Source organism: Colletotrichum acutatum, assembly GCF_030867785.1.
Source record: "Colletotrichum acutatum strain CBS 112980 chromosome Unknown BDZ83scaffold_232, whole genome shotgun sequence".
Taxonomy (NCBI): domain Eukaryota; kingdom Fungi; phylum Ascomycota; class Sordariomycetes; order Glomerellales; family Glomerellaceae; genus Colletotrichum; species Colletotrichum acutatum.
In genome coordinates, this window is record NW_026849226.1 from 1 (window position 1) to 16,277 (window position 16,277).

The following is a 16,277-nucleotide window of genomic DNA, read 5'->3' on the forward strand; positions in this document are numbered from 1 at the left end:
GTTTGTCTCTTGCGGATTTTGAAGCTCGAATTTGGTCGATGTTGTCGCCACTGTATCAAAATGATTCAAGTTGCAACCAGTATCCGTTTAAATGACGATGCTTCCAGTTTCGCCTGAGGATCGGGAGACGTTTGGCGAAAGAGTTGTTCGAAATTTTTCCTAGTTTGAAGAATCCAATCACGTCAGGAATTGGAGAAGCCGGCTCTACAGGTCTATCAAGACTTTGGTTACGTGTAAGTCCGTCCGTTTGCGTAGAGGCTGGCATGGCCAAGTTGGCCATGCCAACTTCCTGCTTTGAGAGTTGTCGCCATACACAAATCTTTGAGACAATTTCCATCAACAGATGATACCACAATGTCTAACTTCGTTATCCAGCAAGGCTTTTCGTGATGATCATATCATCTGAGCTGATTTCATGACGAAGTTGGTTGTAGGCTGATGAAGAAGCTCATGCCATTAGTTCGCGGCACATCACTGAGTTCTAGCCCCCTGTAGTGACCAATGAGCCTCTTGCCGAGGGAAGCTGCGCTTCAGCTGCTTGTGATACTGTAGCCAAAAATATGACAGTTTCCCAAAGGAGACAACACAGAAACGGAGTTCCCCACATTATCAACGGTCATTTCTCCAGCGCGACATGATCTACAGACTATTCCTTGAACCCCTTACATCACATCTCCGTATACCATGCAAATGTCTCCCTTCCATCATTCACACCTCGATCAACCTGGTACATCATCGAGATTTCAAATAGACAATTTCCGATAGAGCCTTCGGACATCCAAGACTGACAAATAGAGTAGGTCGTCGATTGCTTCATAAACCCGAATACGCTGTTTGGTTGTGACGATGGTATCTGGATCAAGATCCAAGGTAGTGCTGGGTTACCCAATGACATCCGCCCCTTCGGAAATGACGCCTCAGGCCTTTAACAAGTCACGCCCGATGAGAGCCCCGATGCTGTAAAAGCCAAAAAGGTTCCTGCAGGTCGATAGAATCTGTCGTTGGCGGCTTGTAACAAAGCATATCTAAACCGTAGAGGCTGGATCTAGGATAGAGAGTGTATTCCAGCTAGTACATGTTTCCTTCTAGTACATCGTCCACGCTTAAGTCATCAATATTAGGCACCTCTCCTTCCCGATATCGACTATACCACTCGAGCAACTCCGGGATCGTATCAAAGGTTTTGCTGTCGTCCGGGCCGTAAGCCATGTACCGCCATTCCCATGGCTCAACTTCCCCGTCGGGCCGATTTCTTCGGCAGTGGACTATGTAAAAGAAACTCTCAACGCCGTCCCCAGATTCCCATCCCGCAGCGACATCCCAACAACTATCAACTGAAAGCTCCTGGGGTCTCTTGACCGTAGCATCGATCAGACATTCCGTTTGAGGGCTCGCCCCGGTCCAGAACACGGCCTGGTACGTCCACTTGGTCTCTCCCATCCCGGGTCCGGTCAACGCACCCACGTACTCGGCAAGAATTCGAAGCTCAGGAGGAGCAGTGATGCTACCGCGAACTTCCTCGAGACATTTTGCCTTCAAAGCGGTCTCTAGACGGGAGAAATACAACTCTCGGTCATGGCTGGTCGGAATAGGTCCTCCACAGCCGTCAAGATCGCAAAGCGGTGCGAGTTCATCGAACTTGGTAAGCATATCCTCTGGACTCGATATTAAGGTCCGGGCATCATTCCGACCCAGTACGCTCCCAAAACAGTCTACCCTCATGTCTTCGGCTTCATCTCCCCAGTCTTCCGGGTCGAGCTCACCCTGCGTGGCGAGTTGCACTAGATATTTTACATCAGTCTCAAGTCACAAAAATTGTCCTTCATGTAAACGCACCATACACTGCAAGGGCTCGGCGATTACGTCCAGCTATGTGTGCGCGATACGCATCAACAGCAGCCTTGATATCCTCACGTGTTGAGTACATAGTCTTAGCCTCGTCATAAATCATTCAAAATTCATGGATAGACCAGAGGCATTTCGAGATTAGCAAAGAATGCGGTGAGTGCCCATTTGTCAGGTTTGTGTTGGTGCAGTTGGTTTGGTGTAAGTGGGTCGATGGTTCATTATTGTTCTAGGGTACCAAAGATCTTTCGTTCTACTTGATGGTAATCTGAGAAACCATGTGCAGCAAAATCATTCGTCCTTCCTATTACAGCCAGGTAAAAGATGCACCGGCTCAAAAGTCCGATGCGCTCCGTCTTGCACCATCCGTATCGGGAATGCCGGCTCTCTTTCCCCGATTGAGTCACCCGGTCAGCTTACTCGGGGATTGCCCAGCATGCAGCAAACCCATCAAAGTAAAGCCAAAGTCCCAAACCCAAGCAAAATAAAGCACCTCGACCGGCCCTCCCCGTCCATCATCCCCCCCCCCTTTACAACATCCTCACCCCGTGCCAAGCCCTTCAAGTCCCCGCACCCGGTGTCCGTCATTCATCCCATCGCCCGATCCCCAGCGCCAAGCTCCTGCAAAGCCATGGCATCCTCCTCATCCACCACCTCCGCCGCACCGGCACCGGCAACCGCCACGGCACTGACCACAGCAGCGGCCTCCCGTCCCGCCAAAGCCACCGTAACCCTCCGCCCCGCAACACAAGCCGACATCCCCGCCCTCGCATCCATCTCCGACGCAGCCTGCAAAGCAGACTCACACACCCAGCTCAAAGCCTCCATCCGCGGGGACGACGATTTCCCCAAGGGCATGCAAGACGCGCTGAAAGCCTGGATCGGGCACCCCAAAGTCGACGTCCTTGTCGCCGAAGACGCGACGAGCGGCGGACCTGTGGGATGGGTCGGGTGGGTGAGACGCGGGTTCGCGGGCGACACTGACCTCCCCCTCGACGGGCCGGATGAGGAACCCCGGCCCGCAACATTCTTCACGGAATCGGAGCATAAGCAGAAAACGATAGACGACCTCGGCGAACTAACAAACGCATCAATGAACCACTGGGTCAAGCGCTTCATGCCCGACGGCTGCAAGTGCAGGTTCCTGTGCACCTACGTCGTCCACCCGGATCACCAGGGCCGCGGCATCGGCTCATCGCTGATGAAGTGGGGCACCGAAAAGGCGGATCGCGAGCCGGGGGTGTACTGCTGGGTTCAATCGTCCATGGGCGGGCAGAAGGCGTTTGAGAGGCAGGGGTTCCGCGAGGTGGGTAGGTTAGAGGCGGAGTTGGATGAGTTTGCGGGCGGGGTGAAGCCTGGTGGGAAGTTGGCGGGTGTCACGGGGAGTGAGGAGTTTTGGGGGCGGTATTCGTGGGTTTATATGAGGAGGGATGCGAGGGCGTGATGCAGACGATGATAGATGTTGAACGAGTCAAGACGCCGTTGTGCGATGCTTTATGCTAAGGACCCAAACTGGTCTACACTACAACAATCCAGCGCTGTGCATCCAAACTCATCCCGTGAGAAACGGAGCATAGTCCGTCTACAACCCCACAAGCTTGCAAAACGTCATGAGACCCCACGCGCCAGCCAAGGGGTTCATCATATCCTGCACCATCATCGAGTCCGAAATCGCCTCGTTGAAGTCCTTCATCATCGGCACCTTGGGCTTCGAGGCCCAAAACTGACGCATGTACTGGTGTCCGTAGGTCAGGCCCGCGGCGAGCATGATGGGGAAGCCGACGGTGAAGATGCCCAGGCCGCGGGGCACCACGAGGGAGAAGGCGATGCCGCTGATGGCGGAGACAAGGCACTGTGGGAGATGTGGTGTCAGTATATCATGGTTTTAAGTGAGAGTGAGAGTGGGAGTGAGAGTGAGAGTGAGAGTGAGAGTGAGAGTAAAAGTGAGTGTGAGAGTGAGTGTGAGTGTGTGAGTGGGAAGGCGAGAAGTGATGTGAGAGAGGGGGCGGAACGTACGCCAACGAAGCCTGTTCCGACGGTATATCTTATCTCCCACAGTTGTTTCTCCGCCGTCCTGCTCCATTCCGCCGCCTTCTTCGCTTTGTCTTCGTACTTGAGAAGCCTGGGGATCGAGTCCGCCGAATGCACGAGGGCAAACGCGCTGACGAGGGCGATGAGGATGCCCAGCATGTTTGTCGGGAACGCCATTTTGGATTCGCTTATTGATATATCTCTCTTTTCGACGTCGTGGTTTGGTTGCTTTATTTCTTTTGGGATATTCTCCTCTCGTGACGATATGGTACGCAGGGAATCGTTGTTGTTTATATGAAGAATGAGAGTGAGTTCCTTAGCTCACATGTAGCAACAAGTCGCTAGACCGCGGCAGTGACGTCATGGTTCGCCGAGCTACGTACGACACCCGGCCCAAGTTCTCCGGGGGGGGCTGTGGTGGAGGTGAGTTCACGACGGGGACACGATCAAAATCATGGGACGGACAATGCAGGACACAGCGCTCTGGCCTAATTTGGAATTTCATTTCAGTCATCTCTTGCGAAACTCTGAGAGAGGGCTTGCTTGCCCCAGCCCCTACATAGTAAGCAAGGTGTTCATGAGATAAAGGCTCATACTACTCTCCCTCTCGGCTAGGTATCTGAGGTTAGATGGCCCGCGGTCTGGGCCTTGAGAGCTCGGATGAGACACGTCCAGCCGTGCTCCTCGCATTGAGACGCGACATTTGTTCAACAGTACTGCCGTATGCCTCTGTATTGTACAGTCCGCGAAGTCCCGACAATGTCATTCGTTCCAGCTGAGTTGCTCGATGAGCATTCCCGCACCCACAGCTATCAGCTGTCCAACGCCCTCGCCATGCACCAAATCAAAAGATGGCCCGGAACCCATACTTGAGCTGCAGACCGGAACGGCGTTGCTTCATCTCTCTCTCTCTCTCTCTCTCTCTCTCGCTATTGATACGTCATCAACAGTGGCAGCAGCTCATCAATTATGCCGACCGCCCTGAGCTGAACGGGCTTGTAGCTCTCTAATTCAACACCAAGGCAAATGTCCCGATCTCCTCCTTTACCTCTTCGGTCGCAAGTCCTTCACGTAAAAGTCAAGCTTCTCCGAGTGGTAAACATGACCGGGCGGGTTCTTCGCTCCAGTATACAAGTTATCGATGGAGTGTTGATGAAAGGTTTCCGATGCCGTGCACTGCAGAATATGAGGCAGTCCTGGCGGGTTTGTGAGGCGGAAGATGCCATATCTGATGCTGTGTTAGCCGTTGTTGTGTGTACGAAGAAACAGATGCTACTTACGATGGAGAATGCCTTGGAGAACACACAATGGCGATACTCTCTGGCATCATTACCTGGTATCCAGCCTGCGTATGCAGGTCTCGCGAGCTCATGAAGCACGTCTGCGTGGGATGCGTATGAATCCAGCCCACGACCAAAAGATCCTCATTGATGCAGTAATCCAGCATTGATGATTCGTTTTCCGTTTCGCACGTATCCGGTGTGCACTTTTGTTCGGGGATAAGAAGGCAGCTGATGAACAGTGCGTTGTTAACGGGTCGTCCACAGAGGATACCGCACATTTCGAGGCCTCTGCGAGTATTCTCAGATGCAATGTTGAGGAAGGTATCCCTGAGCTGTGTTGGGAGGAACACAGGTCGGATAGGATCGCCATTCTCCAGGTACGCTGCCGGCTTGAAGGCTAGCCGCTCCTTTGCCGCCGGTGGCATCACCTCCTCCTTGGCTGGCAACTCCGGAACGCCTCCTTGTAGCGCATTGGCTGTTGACGGTGGCCTATACGACGTTAATGGCTCCTTGCTCGGCCGCATAGGAGGTGCCGCATCGAGCTCCTGGCGCATCATCGTGAAGTCCTCCTTTGGCGGCTTCGGTGGCTGCGGCGGTGGCGGCGTGTAAGCGCGCTGCGGCTCCAACGGCGATGCCTCCCACTCCAGCGCCCTTGGTCGTGATATAGACGGGTAGTTGTATGAGTAGCTGGGAGGAGCTCTCGGTGGGGGTACCTGGCCTTGGTAATTTGAAACTTGCGAGCTGCTGAAGGTATCTTCGTCTCTTCCTCCGTCGGTTCCATCGAGTCGGCGCCGAGTTGCTTCAATTTGTCTCCTTATATCTTCCTCCTCTGAGGCAGCCGTCGCTGGGCTGCTAAACTGCTCCCAGTCCTCCCAGCGACCACCCTTCCTGCGCTCCTGCTCTTCTTCGGCGCTCACGCCGGCCTGCCGCGTCGCTCTCCTTGCAGCATCTCGCCTCTTGTAGTCTCGTTGCGCCAAAGAGACTGCAAGCTCCTGGTTATCGGCAGCATCGAGGATCTTGGCGTTTCCGGATAAGGTCGGGTCTCGGGCAGCGAACTCGTTGTAGCTTGTGGGTCTGGTGGTGAATTCGTCATCTTCTCTCTGCTTCGAAGCACTCATCAACTGCCATTCCTTGTAATCGCGATCGATTTGCGGCTTCAATTCCTCCAGCAGCCCGAATACCTCCTTATTCTGGCGATCGAATAGCGGCTTTGTGAGCGCCTTGTTTTCGGGTAACTTGGCATCGGGATGTGTTTTCAGGTGAGTAAGGACTAGTATCGAGTGTCGCCATAGCATCTGGTATGCTTTTCGTATGTCGCGATCTTGGAGCGCAAAGGTTGCCTAGATCGTATGGTCATCAGCTGGTGTTGCGCAGGCAAACGAACAACCTGAAATGGGGCACAAACCTCTTGAAACAAGGTATCTGCAGATCGCGCCCAGTACTTGAAGGGAATTGTAGTTCTAAAGTCGAAATCTTCTGCTGCTAGGGTAATCTCCTTGATGCTCATAGGCCGCGCGGGCCTGGGACTCGAAGGGCCGTTCATCTTGGTGGTGTCGGAGGAGTTGGAGCTCTCCAGTCCGGCTTTCGCTGTGTATTGTGGTTCAAGCTCGGGGGTGTCTCGTTGGATATTCGGTCGCTGATGGTGACAAACACCGTTCAGGGAGATGTTGGCATGTTTCTCAGAACAAAAGGCCAAGCGTGGCAGCCTTGAGGTAGCATGCGGTCGAACGTTTGGTAAAGACGTCTTGCGAGTTTCGTCCCAGGGACCGTATGACGAAGCGCTAGAGGAGCCACTCGTGGCTGAAGCCTGAAGCCTGAAGCACACGCCCAGCAGCACCCCGCCATGGATGGGGGGAAACCGACAAGGTCCGCACCAAATGGAGGGGCACGGGAGAGAGCTCGGGCCCCGTTCGAGAGTGCATCACGTGGACAGAGCTTCACGCACGTGACTGATGCTACACCGAGATTTGCTTACATCATCGATCTCACCGATCTAGGTTTACAGAAGTAGTCGACGGTGAGGAATAGCGAGATCCACGCTTTGTTGAGCTGTCATTTGCGGGAGGATCCGGACCATTGTCTCGGATCCACTTCTAGAATGAATGTCACTGAGTTGAACTGGGATTTCGAGATGGACAGAATTTCGAAGTTTTCCATGATCCATCGCATTGCCACGATGCAATGAAAATTTCAAGCATCAGAGCCTCATCGAGCTACCACATACACACGCACTCAGACGTCATCTCGCCCGTATTTCCGTTCGATTTACGAGAGCTCTCTCGTTTGCCCGCCAACCCAACGGACACCGACAAGCAAGGTTGAAGGGGGCCAGACGCTCGCCTCATTCCAAGATCGGGAAATGTCGGAACGCGCCCAATTTTTCATACTACTTTTTCGCCAACCACTCAGCTTTACCACGAATAAGGTAATTATCCAGCCAGGCTGGCAACCTGGGAAACCAAAGCAACCCGAATTGCGCCCAGGCGGGCCGGTGAAGCCGTTCCCTGGTTCCATCCGCATTGATCCTCTTGCGGCTCGGGTCTCAACATGGCACCATGCTCGACTGCTTCCACCGCCTGCTTGAACCGGGTCGCATGTTCCCTGACGTGCATGTTTTCTTTCCCGTTGCTTGAGTCGAATGAACGGCTTGCCCCCCACGCTTTCTTCCTTTCCGCTGGTCGCCGGTGAGCGAGGGAGCCAGCCAAACTGAAATAGATCTTTGGCGGTCTGGAGACTGTATGTTCAAGACCATGTTCCTGATCACTCACGGTAGTACTTGTCCCACGTTTCCCACTGTCTCAAGTTGCGGCCGTGGCGGTGCCGAGTTGTCAGGTTATCAGCTATCGCATCTTGCCATCAAGCCCAAATCTGACGGCGAGATGGCTTGATGTTCTTACGGGAATGTGGAGGACATGACCGCACTCGAGCTCCTGTTTTTCTCTCCCGCCTTGCTTTTGCAATTCGCAAGTGTTGATGCCAATGGGGGTCGCCGCCGGGCATCTCCCGCAAAGACTGGGGACCCAATGTCGACTAGTCCTTGCCATGTGTTCGTCCGTCCGGCCATGGCAGATTCAGGGATGGCCACCATCTGAGCCATCCTAGCTGTACATGGAAGAATCTCCCGATGAGGCCACAAGGCTACAATCCAGTCGAGATTAAAGGAGAAGTTTTCCGCCTTTGTTGATGTTGAGATTTCTTAGATCTGCTTGATTATCTTCATCCATCTTCATCACAATACCATTGTTACATCCATCTACCCCATCTACGAGCCCATCACCAAATCATCGTGAGACCTCACATACATCACCGCCACCATGTCTTCCACCACTTGCAGAAGTAAGCCGCCCTGCTCAACACAAAATCCTATCAGCAAACTAACAATTCGTCCAGAAAGCATCGACAGCACCATGTCCCACTTCACACTAAGCATGGGCAAGGCCTCGGTCCAAAACAACGTCTCTCTCTGGACAACCCTCTCCCAATGCTACGCCGAAATCGCAAAGACCTTCAACATCCAAGACGCAGAGGGCATCCTCTCCACCCCAGACAGCATCTCCAAGGTCGTCCACGCAACCTTTGACCACGACGTTCACGGCCTCATCGAGCAGCACTCCTCCTCCATGGCCAGCTACCTCGACGACGCCACAAAAGCGCACATGCTCGCCCAGGCCATCGCCGGCATGGTCGCCTTCTTCCAGAAACTCGCCGCGCATCACCAAGGCCCCGTCACGCAGGCCAGCTTCGACCGCGAGGTCCAGCGCTTCGCAGACTGCGAGCTCCGCTCCGCCATGATTCGCACCATTGAGGAGAGCCGCATCTTTGGGCGCTGCTACACGACGAGCCAGATCGCCGACCTCATCATGGGCGCCGTCGAGGGCAAGGTCAACGACGCGGAGTTTACGTCCGAGGACGAGTACCAGAACGCCATTGGCTGGGCGACCGAGTTGCCCGCGCGCAACATGGGTTTGCCGTGGGGCTTCTCCATCATGGCCCTCAACTAGAAGGATAGGATGGTGCAGATGATCATGACTGTTATAATGAAATTTTTTGGGGTCTTGTGTGGCGAGGGTATTGCCGCCGGGATAGGGACGCATTAGCATGGCGTTTTTATAAAGGAATCTCATCGGAGCATTGCTGGGTATAGTTCATAGTCCTAGTAGCTTTTTAATTGTATCACCACTCTCATCAGACCTTCATTTTGTGTGCTTTTTTCTTTTTCTGATCCCATTCATCCACTGTTGCTGTCGCTGTCGCCGGCATCATGCCTTCTGCGCCTGACTCGCCGCAGCTTGTGCGCTGGTCTGGATCTGGATGATGTCGCCCTTCTTCTTCTCCAGCTTGCCCTGGGCGTCTCTGATCAAACCTTCATGTCTCTCACTGATGGATGTTAGTAAGTAAAGTCTGCTGGACAACAATGGACTGTAGTGTACGTACATCTCCTTGGTAATGAAGTCTAGACGGCCCTTGACCGTGCTCTCGGCCTCGACCTTATCCTGCTTCAGCAACACGGGGCCGACCAACTTGTAGATCTGCTCGCCATCCTTGAGCTTGTCAAACTCCTGAAAAATATGTCAGCCTTGTGGTCGTGAACGTCAGTTCCTAAGGCTCGCCTACCTCTTTTACGCCAAGGTTCTCCTGCCTCTGAGCCTCCAACTTTTGCCTCGACTGGACGGTGGTCTGAAGTTCTAATGAGACGTGAGTAAATATATCCCGTCACGGGTTACCTGTTTCCGATCACGTACCCTGTTGCAGTGCCTGGTATTCCTCCGACAGCTTTTGCAGTTTTGCTTGCACCTCAGCCATGGTTGGGGTATGATTATGAGTATGAGGGGTTCACTAAAGGTGAGTGTGAAAAATGGAAATCAGAGAGCTAGACGGTGCGAAAAACGTCGGAAACAATGCCGCAGATCGGTCTAACGGTTCTGGTATGAGATGATTTTGTGAATCAGACGCCGCCGAGATGCCAAGGCTCTGAGAAATACTTCGTTTTGTTTCGACTTTTGGGCGGTGGCCTGCGAGAAGATACTTGGTACCTCGACTCAGCATTCGGTGCAGTGGTGACAGACAATCGGGTTACCGTTTAGTCGAATATGAAGCAACCCACTTGGCAAATATACGGGCCTCGGCGGGAAGTCGGTCTCGGAAGATGCGAAAAACTTGCTTTTTTGGTGAATCCAAAGATCATCTGTTTTGAATCGAGACTTTAAGTAATATAATCTCATTTTCTCTGAGCTGTCAGGCTGTACGCTATGTCACATTTGGCCGCCTAGCCTGATACTGGAGGTCATCAGCACGCTATGCATGTATGCAGTCAATGCATCTACACAGACACTTTCAAGTAACCCAGACAAGTCCCCCACCCCCCACCACCTGCCCAAGGCACCCCGATTAGCGCAGCGGTCCATCACGAACTGCCCAGGCAACGTCACAGAATCCACGCCCGCAAGTGCTTCCTCAAGGTTCCTCGCCCATTCAAACTTCCAGCCCGCCACCCGTTTGCGCCAGGCACCGACGACCTCCTCGGGACCCCATCGATTCTTCCATCCTTCGACGTCCGATCCCGAAGCGATTAGCCAAAGACGCTGACGAACAGAACGACGTTCATACCGAGAGAGCTTTCCCCGCTCTTTCCACCTCGTCACGAAATCCTACCTCTTCCACGCCGCTTAATCGTCGAGCTCCTCGAGAGGCAAAAGTCAACCCACAGCCAACAATGTCGGGAATCACCGACTTCCTCGGCCGTGCCATCAGCACGGTCAAGCAGGCCATCGACGCCGACAACGCCGCCGAGTATGACAAGGCCTTTCAACTATACACAAAGTCGCTTGAGCTCTTCGTCCTCGCCGTCAAGTGGGAGAAGAACCCAAAGTCAAAGGAACTCATCCGACAGAAGACGGCCGAGTACATGGACCGCGCCGAGAAGCTTAAAACATACCTTAACGAAGCAGAGAGTAAAAAGAGCGGCGGGGGCGGGAACAAACCCGGGGCCGTGGGCGTTAATGGCGGCGGCAAGGGCAAGGGGAGCGCCGACGACGGCGACGAGGACAACAAGAAGCTGCGCAATGCCCTTAGCGGTGCCATTTTGCAAGAGCGACCTAATGTGCGGTGGGACGACGTCGCCGGTCTCGAGGGTGCCAAAGACACGCTAAAGGAGGCTGTCGTGCTGCCCATCAAGTTCCCGTCATTGTTCCAGGGCAAGCGTCAGGCGTGGAAGGGCATTCTCCTTTATGGCCCGCCTGGAACGGGTAAGAGTTATCTGGCCAAGGCGGTCGCGACGGAGGCAAACAGCACATTCTTCAGTGTCAGCAGTTCCGATCTCGTGAGCAAGTGGATGGGAGAGAGTGAGAGGTCAGTTGATTATCGGTTGCGCAAACACGCAAGCAATACGCTAACATCATGAAACAGGCTCGTCAAGGCCCTCTTCAGCATGGCGAGAGAAAACAAGCCCTCAGTCCTCTTCATTGACGAAATCGACGCCCTCTGCGGACCCCGCGGCGAAGGCGAGTCCGAGGCGTCAAGACGTATCAAGACGGAGCTGCTCGTGCAGATGGACGGTGTCGGAAACGACAGCAAGGGCATCCTGGTCCTGGGCGCGACCAACATCCCCTGGCAGCTCGACGCCGCCATCCGCAGACGTTTCCAGCGCCGCGTGCACATTGGTCTCCCCGACGTCAACGGCCGCGCGCGCATGTTCAAGCTGGCCGTCGGCGACACGGAAACGCACCTCCAGGCGGACGACTACCGCGTCCTGGCTGAGCTGTCGGAGGGTTTCTCTGGCAGTGATATCGCCAACGTGGTGCAGCAGGCTTTGATGGGGCCCGTTCGCAAGATTATCCAAGCCACACACTTCAAGCCGGTATGCTGCCTTGGATTCTGTCATACATTATGGACGAAATGATGCTAACTATGTTTAGGTTGTTCACGAGGGTCAGAAGAAGCTGACACCTTGCTCGCCTGGCGACCCCCAAGCCAAGGAGATGACGTACCACGACGTCGACTCGGAGGAGCTGATGGCGCCCATCATCGAGCTCAAGGACTTCAAGCAGGCCCTTAGGGACTCGCATCCCACCGTTTCTGACGACGACGCCGCCAAGCAAATAGAGTGGACAAACGAGTTTGGTAGCGAGGGCGCATGAGCTGGACTGGACCTCTTTAGTGTTGACGGAGTAGTGTTTGTTTCCAAAGAACAAAAAGACCTCTGGAAACTATTTAAAATGACAACGAAAGAATGGAAAGAAACAGAAACTATCTGGGATGGTATGGGCGGTGTACACGGGGGGTGGGTGGGCTGTGGTCGAGAGTTGGGGGCGTCCTCTGGCGTTGAAACGGCCGGCATTTTGGGTTGGGGGAAATATCAAACGTATTACTTCTTTTTTGTCTATTGTTCCCTTTTTAGTTTCTACTGCATTGCAACCTCTGTTCTGCCCCCCTTCTCCGATACAGCGTACAATTTAAAAAGTTGGCCTACCATAAAGAACATGAGACTCAAGCTTTGATCTTTGGGGAGAGGAAGTGACCGCTTGATGCTTGTGGTCTGGAGAAAATATGGGTCTCTACCTAGTGGACTAGCCATTTGGTGAGCCAGGCCAAGGCCGAGACAATACAATCATGGACTCTCACGGCGCGGCGATCACTCATCATTGTCACTTATCAATCATCACAGGATACAAAAGGAGGGCGGACGGTTTCTGGGGGTATGGGTTCGGTTGTTCTTTCAACTGTACATACACACATATTGTAGAATGATGCATTAACATTTTTTCAAAGCCCAAAAACTCCGTTCAAATAAGCCCGGTTTTTCTCTCATTTCCCCCCCATAAAACTCCCAAGAAAAAAAAAACAGAACAGGAAAAAAGCCACAAGGTTGTAGATAACAAGATGAGAGAGAAGAGCCGGGAATGATGCCTAAGGTACTTGCCGCCAGACCTACGTTAAAAAAAGAGCCAGAAGAGTTTTTGGAACAAGGTTGGGGTAGATGGGGGTATGTGCAAAGAAGAGGAGGTTGTACAGAAACAACGTTGTCTTCTTTACTCATCCTTGGACTTGGACTTCTTCTTCTTCTTCTTTTCGCCGTCTGCCTTTTCGGGCTCGGCGGCGCCGACCTCGGACTCGCGCTTACGCTTCTTCTCCTTCTTTTCCTTCTTGTCCTTGGACTTTTCCTTCTTCTCCTTCTTCTCCTTCTTGACGTCCTCGGCGACGGCATCGACCATTTCCGCGTCGTCGAGCGTGAGGTCGCCCTCGACTTGCTCCAGGACGGAGGCCTTTTGGATATGTTAGCATACTGATCCAGGGAGATGCATATAGGGAAAGAATGCGGATGTGAGTGACTTACCATGACGTCGGAGTTCTTGGCGGGCTTCTTGCCGGTGGCGTAGAACTCGAGACGGTCCTCGACCTGCTGGCGGAGGGCCTCACCGAACTTGGTGTTGGGGTTCTCGGTGTAGTTGTCGATACGGCTGGCAATGGAGCACTTGTTGGCGAGGTAGCGGGAGATGCGACCCTTGTTCTTGACGGCGGCCTTGCCGATGAAGCTGCTGTGGTAGATGAGGCCGTACTTGGGGGTGTTGCTCTTGGTCTTGAGGGCGCGGAAGAGGGCCTTCTCGGCGCCGAGGATCTGCAGGGTCGAGGCCGGGTACTTTGACAGGTTGGTCAGGGAGCCGGCGTGGGAGATGAGCTTGGCGGCGACCGGGGTGCCGATGAGGGTCTGCAGGTTGGGCGCGACGATGGACATCTTCTTGTCGAGGTAGTTTGCGGTCGAGCGGCGGGCCTCGGCCTGCGCGACGACGGCCTCGGCGAAGCCCTTGACGATCTCGAGATCGGCGGGGGTGATGGAGAGACCCATGGAGACCTTTGCGGCGTCGATGATGGCCTGGGCCTTTTCGCCGTCCTCCTCGACGAGGGCGGCGATGTCGTGGAGGCGGTCGTCGGTGAGGGTGGCCTTGTCGCCGATGGCGAGGACGAGCTTGGCGTAGGTGAGGTTGTCCGACTCGATCTTGACGAGCTCGGGGAAGTGCCAGCCGTACCACTCGCGCACGCGCATGAAGAACTGGTTGACGCCCTTGTCCTGGAACTCGACGGTGGCGCTGGCCTGGATGACGTGGTTGTCGTTCTTGGTGGTGCTGAACTTGACCTTTGCGCGCGAGTATGAGTGGCCGAGACCGAGGCCGGCGGCGGTCGAGTCGCCCGTCTGCAGGCCCTTGAGGAGGCGGTCGGCGTGCAGGCGGACGCCGCGGAGGAGGTCGCCGGCGACCTCGGAGGTCTCAGAGGTCTCGCAGTCGATGCCGGAGAAGGTGCTCTTGATCACGGAGGCCAGGTTCTTCTCGGCCACGGCGATGGTGATTTTGCTCTTCTTGCCGCTCGTCTGGGGGAGGTTGAGCTCGAGGACGGACTTGAGGTGGTCGGACATGAGACCCTCGGAGATGTGGTTGATCTCGTCAAGTGCCTGCTTTCCGGTGCTGTGTGAGAAAGATGTGTCAGCAATGTGTTCTTCACTGTTGACTCCAATACTGTCGTTCCGGATCCAAGACGCGCTTCCAAGAAAACCCCTCCGTCGCGCGGCCTCCAGCCTCCAGCCTTCAGCTACCACCAATACCACTACTGCACTCAATTCGCGAAATTGGGGAAGTCGTACTCAAAGGGAGTGAAGTTGACCAGCTTGACCATCTTGCCAAACTTGGAGAGGTCGGCAATGGTCTCCTGAGCCTCCTTCTGGCGCAGGCCAATGCTGTCGGGCTGGTGCTCGATCTGGAACACACCGTAGCCCATGGGGGCCTCGTAGAGGAGGTAGTTGATCGCAGCCATTTTGGAAACCTGTCTCTTTTTCTCTCTCTGGTCTTGATGTTCGTTGGCGCGGGAGGGGGGGGACCGGACAATCAAGCCTCGCGGAAGTTATTGTGGGTGGGCAGAGGCGAGTCGACAGCGCTGGTCAAAAAAAAAGAGAGGTCGAAAAAAAGTATCCAAAGGTCGGATTTTTTTTCTTCAATTTTTCCTTTCCCCCCACTGGTGTCAATTGGAAATTTTTCTGGAGCTCCAATGCTGACGCTCGGGCCAAGCGTCTCGTTGGTGTGGGTGGTGGGAGGGTCACGTGGATGACCTCCGGCATGAGACGACGCCGGCAGCCGATGGTGGGGCACCATCTGTGGCTGGGCTCCGGGCTGCTGGTGTGGCTCAATAGTTGATGTTGCTCAGTGGTGAACGGGAGAGAGCGGCAGTAGAGTCACCCTATCATATCTTCACATGAGGATGCAATCATTTCATGGGACTTGTCTGCGTACGTTCACTATTTGATCTATACCCATTAGCACTCACAGAGTATCAACATCTGTATGTATGTGTGTTGCATCCAGCAAAGTGAGCGGCTAGACTCTAGTGCTTCCATGGTTGTTAGTCTCAACCTCGAGAATTCTACGAATAGCTCAGCATGACCCCAATTGAGACTTTTTCCAATGAACCAAAAGTCCTAAAATAATTCTCCAAGACTCTGTGCTCAATTTGAATGGTTGAAAGTTTCTATCCGCCATGCGGTTGTGGAGTTGTGAATTTTCATGACAATTGGAACGTTGTTCCAATTTGAACAACGAAGTTGTCTCAGAGAACGTGTGAAATTCTTAACTATCAACCTTGAGAGCATTCATGTGGAACGTTTAACCAATCGTCCAGTTCAAGTAAACCACTCAGTCGATTCATCTGTTTCTATCTCGTCCATCCAGTCTCTCATCCAGCTTCCTATCAAGTACCTAATCAATCCCATCGAATGCTATAGCGCCAGCTTATCATCATACCAATCACATGCCACCAAAAAACACCTCAAGCACCCTACCTTACACCACCACCTCTACCAAATCAAATCCACCACCAATTTCACCACATGACCTCCTTCTCATTCGCTCTCCCGTGGCAGGCTCTGTGAGCATCCCTCCCGAACCTGCAGAACCAACTCCCGGAGCCCCCGAGCAAATTCCAACAGGCTGTTAAACCGGAGCGGGAATCGTCTTCAACCCCGTCGCTTCCGGCATCTAGCGGAGGTGTTGTCGCGGGGTTGGCCCAAGAAAGTCTAACGTCCAATGACATCATGAATCCAGATAGGTACCGTCGAGTCATTCTGCCTGGCTTACACCA

The 16,277-nt window shown here is 53.8% G+C and overlaps 9 protein-coding genes across 9 annotated transcripts; 3 read left to right on the top strand and 6 right to left on the bottom strand.

The window, feature by feature from the left end:
• On the bottom strand, positions 1–518 carry BDZ83DRAFT_199633 (uncharacterized protein). The gene has a single exon (XM_060501651.1). It carries the CDS (start codon positions 335–337, stop codon positions 56–58), a length of 282 nt encoding a protein of 93 aa, XP_060357739.1. The 5' UTR covers positions 338–518; the 3' UTR covers positions 1–55.
• A 550-nt stretch (positions 519–1,068) lies between these two features.
• Positions 1,069–1,927, bottom strand: BDZ83DRAFT_758475 (uncharacterized protein; the record flags this gene model as incomplete). Its single annotated transcript, XM_060515039.1, has 2 exons — positions 1,069–1,781; positions 1,837–1,927. The coding sequence occupies 2 exons, from the start codon at positions 1,925–1,927 to the stop codon at positions 1,069–1,071; spliced, it is 804 nt and encodes a 267-aa protein (XP_060357740.1).
• Positions 1,928–2,347: 420 nt separating this feature from the next.
• On the top strand, positions 2,348–3,784 carry BDZ83DRAFT_643834 (acetyltransferase). The gene has a single exon (XM_060509696.1). It carries the CDS (start codon positions 2,477–2,479, stop codon positions 3,287–3,289), a length of 813 nt encoding a protein of 270 aa, XP_060357741.1. The 5' UTR covers positions 2,348–2,476; the 3' UTR covers positions 3,290–3,784.
• On the bottom strand, positions 3,428–4,053 carry BDZ83DRAFT_593979 (uncharacterized protein; the record flags this gene model as incomplete). The annotated part of the gene is made up of 2 exons (XM_060506680.1): positions 3,428–3,697; positions 3,862–4,053. The coding sequence occupies 2 exons, from the start codon at positions 4,051–4,053 to the stop codon at positions 3,428–3,430; spliced, it is 462 nt and encodes a 153-aa protein (XP_060357742.1).
• Positions 4,054–4,781: 728 nt separating this feature from the next.
• Positions 4,782–7,013, bottom strand: BDZ83DRAFT_643836 (Mov34/MPN/PAD-1 family protein). The gene is made up of 3 exons (XM_060509697.1): positions 6,565–7,013; positions 5,157–6,499; positions 4,782–5,104 (listed from the first exon to the last, which is right to left on the bottom strand). Exons 1-3 carry the CDS (start codon positions 6,700–6,702, stop codon positions 4,921–4,923), a joined length of 1,665 nt encoding a protein of 554 aa, XP_060357743.1. The 5' UTR covers positions 6,703–7,013; the 3' UTR covers positions 4,782–4,920.
• A 1,460-nt stretch (positions 7,014–8,473) lies between these two features.
• BDZ83DRAFT_758479 (uncharacterized protein) lies at positions 8,474–9,160 on the top strand (the record flags this gene model as incomplete). Its single annotated transcript, XM_060515040.1, has 2 exons — positions 8,474–8,495; positions 8,550–9,160. The coding sequence occupies 2 exons, from the start codon at positions 8,474–8,476 to the stop codon at positions 9,158–9,160; spliced, it is 633 nt and encodes a 210-aa protein (XP_060357744.1).
• Positions 9,161–9,349: 189 nt separating this feature from the next.
• BDZ83DRAFT_643841 (prefoldin subunit) lies at positions 9,350–10,387 on the bottom strand. The gene is made up of 4 exons (XM_060509698.1): positions 9,902–10,387; positions 9,774–9,844; positions 9,594–9,718; positions 9,350–9,536 (listed from the first exon to the last, which is right to left on the bottom strand). Exons 1-4 carry the CDS (start codon positions 9,960–9,962, stop codon positions 9,419–9,421), a joined length of 375 nt encoding a protein of 124 aa, XP_060357745.1. The 5' UTR covers positions 9,963–10,387; the 3' UTR covers positions 9,350–9,418.
• Positions 10,388–10,872: 485 nt separating this feature from the next.
• On the top strand, positions 10,873–12,295 carry BDZ83DRAFT_758481 (ATPase; the record flags this gene model as incomplete). Its single annotated transcript, XM_060515041.1, has 3 exons — positions 10,873–11,507; positions 11,565–12,015; positions 12,074–12,295. 3 exons carry the CDS (start codon positions 10,873–10,875, stop codon positions 12,293–12,295), a joined length of 1,308 nt encoding a protein of 435 aa, XP_060357746.1.
• A 548-nt stretch (positions 12,296–12,843) lies between these two features.
• On the bottom strand, positions 12,844–15,182 carry BDZ83DRAFT_643846 (uncharacterized protein). Its single transcript, XM_060509699.1, has 2 exons — positions 14,791–15,182; positions 12,844–14,614 (listed from the first exon to the last, which is right to left on the bottom strand). The coding sequence occupies exons 1-2, from the start codon at positions 14,958–14,960 to the stop codon at positions 12,910–12,912; spliced, it is 1,875 nt and encodes a 624-aa protein (XP_060357747.1). The 5' UTR covers positions 14,961–15,182; the 3' UTR covers positions 12,844–12,909.
• Positions 15,183–16,277: the final 1,095 nt, after the last annotated feature.

Excerpts from the sequence above, each read along its gene's own strand:
- BDZ83DRAFT_199633 (XM_060501651.1), bottom strand. The coding sequence starts at position 337 with ATGGAAATTGTCTCAAAGATTTGTGTATGGCGACAACTCTCAAAGCAG.
- BDZ83DRAFT_643834 (XM_060509696.1), top strand. The coding sequence starts at position 2,477 with ATGGCATCCTCCTCATCCACCACCTCCGCCGCACCGGCACCGGCAACC.
- BDZ83DRAFT_643836 (XM_060509697.1), bottom strand. The coding sequence starts at position 6,702 with ATGAACGGCCCTTCGAGTCCCAGGCCCGCGCGGCCTATGAGCATCAAG. Across the intron at positions 6,500-6,564 it reads CAGATACCTTGTTTCAAGAG|GCAACCTTTGCGCTCCAAGA; the intron begins GTTTGTGCCCCA and ends CATACGATCTAG. Across the intron at positions 5,105-5,156 it reads TCTCCAAGGCATTCTCCATC|ATATGGCATCTTCCGCCTCA; the intron begins GTAAGTAGCATC and ends ACACAGCATCAG.
- BDZ83DRAFT_643841 (XM_060509698.1), bottom strand. The coding sequence starts at position 9,962 with ATGGCTGAGGTGCAAGCAAAACTGCAAAAGCTGTCGGAGGAATACCAG. Across the intron at positions 9,719-9,773 it reads AGAACCTTGGCGTAAAAGAG|GAGTTTGACAAGCTCAAGGA; the intron begins GTAGGCGAGCCT and ends CATATTTTTCAG. Across the intron at positions 9,537-9,593 it reads GACTTCATTACCAAGGAGAT|TGAGAGACATGAAGGTTTGA; the intron begins GTACGTACACTA and ends AACATCCATCAG.
- BDZ83DRAFT_643846 (XM_060509699.1), bottom strand. The coding sequence starts at position 14,960 with ATGGCTGCGATCAACTACCTCCTCTACGAGGCCCCCATGGGCTACGGT. Across the intron at positions 14,615-14,790 it reads GTCAACTTCACTCCCTTTGA|CACCGGAAAGCAGGCACTTG; the intron begins GTACGACTTCCC and ends TTTCTCACACAG.